This window comes from Setaria viridis, chromosome 6 (genome assembly GCF_005286985.2).
Source record: "Setaria viridis chromosome 6, Setaria_viridis_v4.0, whole genome shotgun sequence".
NCBI classification, from domain to species: domain Eukaryota; kingdom Viridiplantae; phylum Streptophyta; class Magnoliopsida; order Poales; family Poaceae; genus Setaria; species Setaria viridis.
The window spans coordinates 15,644,820-15,648,335 of NC_048268.2; the positions used below are offsets into that span (position 1 = coordinate 15,644,820).

General features: G+C 54.4%; 2 protein-coding genes across 2 annotated transcripts; both read left to right on the top strand.

Annotated features, from left to right (window-relative positions):
* On the top strand, positions 1–387 carry LOC117861771 (uncharacterized). Its single transcript, XM_034745314.1, has one exon. It carries the CDS (start codon positions 1–3, stop codon positions 385–387), a length of 387 nt encoding a protein of 128 aa, XP_034601205.1.
* Positions 388–2,753: 2,366 nt separating this feature from the next.
* LOC117861772 (uncharacterized) lies at positions 2,754–3,158 on the top strand. The gene has a single exon (XM_034745315.1). The coding sequence runs from the start codon at positions 2,754–2,756 to the stop codon at positions 3,156–3,158; it is 405 nt and encodes a 134-aa protein (XP_034601206.1).
* Positions 3,159–3,516: the final 358 nt, after the last annotated feature.

The window sequence follows — 3,516 nt, forward strand, 5'->3', positions numbered from 1 at the left end:
ATGGAGATCCTCACCTTTGAGGTGGTAGACATCGTAGGGTATTACCACATGATCTTCGGGAGGCCATGTTACGCGAAATTTATGGCGATCCCAAACTACACCTACCTTAATCTCAAGATCCCCGGGCCACATGGCGTGATCACGGTTAGCGCCAACCACGAGTTTGCGCTTCTCTGTGACATGGAGAACTGCGAGCTGGTGATGAAGATGATCCGCACCCTCAAGTCCTTCGAAATTCAGCAGGTCACGGGGGAGGTCGCCCCGGACTCCAACAAGGCCTCAACATCGGGGGCATTCAAGCCCACGCGGGACACCAAGGCGGTCCAGATCGACCTCGAGGACTCCAACAGGGTGGCACAGATCGGCACCATGCTGTCAGCCAAATAGGATGGTGAGCTCGTTCACTTCCTATGTGAAAATAGGGATATCTTAGCATGGAAGCCCTCTAACATGCTAGGGATACTAGTCCTATCAAACAGCGTCTGCGTTGCTTCAATAACGAGAAGCGGAAGGCCATTGGCAAAGAAATCGCCCACCTCCTCACTGCCGGGTTCATCAAGGAGGCCTTCTACCCTAAGTGGTTCGCTAACCCCATGGTGGTGAAGAAGAACAGCTTTTGGCGCATGTGTGGACTACACGAGCCTGAACAAGGTATGCCCCAAGGTGCCATATCCCTTGCCTCGCATTGATCAGGTGGTTGACTCGACCATAGGATGCGAGGTCCTGTGCTTCCTGGACACCTACTCAGGCTGTCGCTAGATCGCGATGATGGAATCCGACCAGCTCGTGACCTCCTTCATCACCCCGTTCGGCGCATACTGCTACATCACAATGCCGTTCAGTCTCAAGAATGCAGGCTCCAAGTACTGCTACGTTTACAATGCCCCTGTACATGTTGCTGAAGAAATCCAACCAGTTCTACTAGAATGAAGAGGCACAGGAGGCCTTTAACAAGCTCAAAGCCTTCCTGGCCTCACCCCTGACCTTGGTCTCACCAACCCCGGGCAAGCCCTTGCTGCTCTACATCTCCGTGACCACCCAGGTGGTCAGCGCGGCCCTCGTCATGGAGCACGAAGAGCTTGGGCATGTCCTCAAGGTGCAAAGGCCGGTGTACTTCATCAGTGAAGTGCTGTCTGACACAAAGGTACGCTACCCCTAAGTCCAAAAGATGATTTACGCCATCCTTATCGCGAAGCGCAAGCTCCTCCACTACTTCGAGAGCCACCTGATCATGGTGGTGATGTCGGTGCCATTGGGGGAGATCATCCAGAACTGCGACACCTCGGGTCGCATGGCCAAGTGGGCAATGGAGCTTATGGGCTACCAGATCAGCTACGTGCCGAGGTCCGTGATCAAATCGCAGGTCCTCACAGACTTCGTTGCGGAGTGGACTGAGGCCCAGACCCCTCCCACCCCTCACCAGTTATGAGTGCTGGACGATGTACTTTGATGGGTCATTCATGGTGGCGGGTGTGGGGTGATTGCCTTAAGTACGCGATCCGCCTCCACTTCCCCGCCACCAACAACATGGTGGAGTAAGTGGCCCTTATTCATGGCCTCAAGATCACCTCCGAGCTTGAAGCCTGCGGCCTCTTCATCAGGGGTGACACAGAGTTGGTCGTCGACCAGGTCATGAAGGAGGCCTCTTATCGTGATGAGAAGATGCTCGCCTACTACAAGAGGTGTGGAAGCTTGAGGAGAAATTTGATGGCCTCGAGCTCCACCACGTACACAAGCGTGACAACCTCACTGCAGATTTCCTAGCGAAACTCACATCAAGCCATGAGCATGCTCCTTCCGGTAGCCTTCGTCAATGATGCCTATGAGCCGTCAATCAAGCTCGCCAAGGCACCCGCCCCTTCGCTAGAACCAGCCCACCCCGAGCCGACATCAGAGTCGGCCATGGGGGTCGAGTAGAGCACCCCCGACCCTAAGGTCGCGGTGCTCCAGCCGGACTGGACATCGCCCTTCCTCAACTACCTCTTGCAAGGCACCCTCCCCACCAACACCACTGAGGCATGCCACCTCACACGGTGCGCAAAGGCCTTCGTCATTGTTGGGGAAGAGATGTACAAGCATAGCCCATCTGGCATCCTCCAGAAGTGCATCCCCGCCAACCAAGGGTGGGAGGTGCTCCTGGAGATCCACGTTGGCATCTACAACCACCATGCAGCCCCAAGGTCGCTCATGGGCAAAGCCTTCCATCAAGGCTTCTACTAGCCCACCGCGATGGCAGATGCCCAACACATCGTCCGCACCTGCGAAGGGTGCCAATACTACATGTGGCAAACACACGTGCTAGCTCAAGAGCTGCAGACCATTCCGATCATGTGGCCCTTCGTAGTGTGGGGTCTCAACTTGGTAGGGCCCTTCAAGAAGGCGCCCGGGGGCTTCACCCACCTCCTTGTGGCAGTGGACAAGTTCACCAAGTGGATAAAGGCGAATCCCATCTTAAGGTCACGTCCGCGGAAGCCATTGAGTTCTTTTCTGACATCGTCTACAGTTTCGGCATCCCAAACTCCATCAACAACGACAATGGAACGTAGTTTACAGGAAGAAAATTCATGTGCTTCAGTGATGACTACCACATCCGGGTCGACTGGGCATCTGTGACCCACCCTCGCACTAATGATCAAGTCAAGCGCGCCAACATCATGGTCTTACAAGGCCTCAAGCCACGCATCTTCGACAAACTGCGAAAGTTCATGGGGTGATGGGCCGACAAAGTGCTCACAGTGCTCTAGAGCCTAAGAATGACTTCGAATCGGTCCACGAGCTTTACACCCTTCTTCATGGTGTATGACCCCAAGGCCGTCCTACCCACCAACCTCATCTACGGAGCACCTCGAGTCAGGGTGTATGATGAGGAAAGGTTGGAGGAGGCCCGCCAAGATGTCCTCGACCAGCTGGATGAGGCGTGCGATGTCACGCTCCTCCGATCAGCAAAGTACCAGCAAGCCCTCCGGTGCTACCACAACAAGAGCGTGAGAGGCTGGGCCTTTAAGGTTGGTGACCTGGTCCTCCGGATGGTCCAGACAACCAAAGGCAGGCACAAGCTCACACCACCCTGGGAAGGACCCTACACCATAGTAGAGGTCTTACACCCGGGGGCTTACCGCCTCAAAGACGAGGACGGCGACGTCCTCACCAACTCCTAGAACATCGACTAACTACATCGCTTGTACCCTTAGATTTTCAAACTTGTACAAACACCTTGCGCCATGGCAATCAAAAAGAGCAACGTGCTTGATTAAGTTTGCAATTTCATTTTTAAGACGGTCCTAGCCAAGCAGCTCGCTCTGACCTACGAAAGCAATCGGTGAGACCTGCTCGTGTTGGCTACTTGCATGGATAGGCATTCCTCGGCCGCACCTGTGTACACCCATCATGATCCCAACCTGCAATTTTCGACCGACCAAGGCAAAACAAAGTCCCCCGCAAGCCAGTCCTCAGACTTCATGGTGCAAGGAGAATGACAAAGGCAAAAACACATGCAAAAAAGGGAATCATCTCTCA

What these genes read in the sequence shown, in the direction of transcription:
- LOC117861771 (XM_034745314.1), top strand. Translation starts at nt 1, where the DNA reads ATGGAGATCCTCACCTTTGAGGTGGTAGACATCGTAGGGTATTACCAC.
- LOC117861772 (XM_034745315.1), top strand. Translation starts at nt 2,754, where the DNA reads ATGACTTCGAATCGGTCCACGAGCTTTACACCCTTCTTCATGGTGTAT.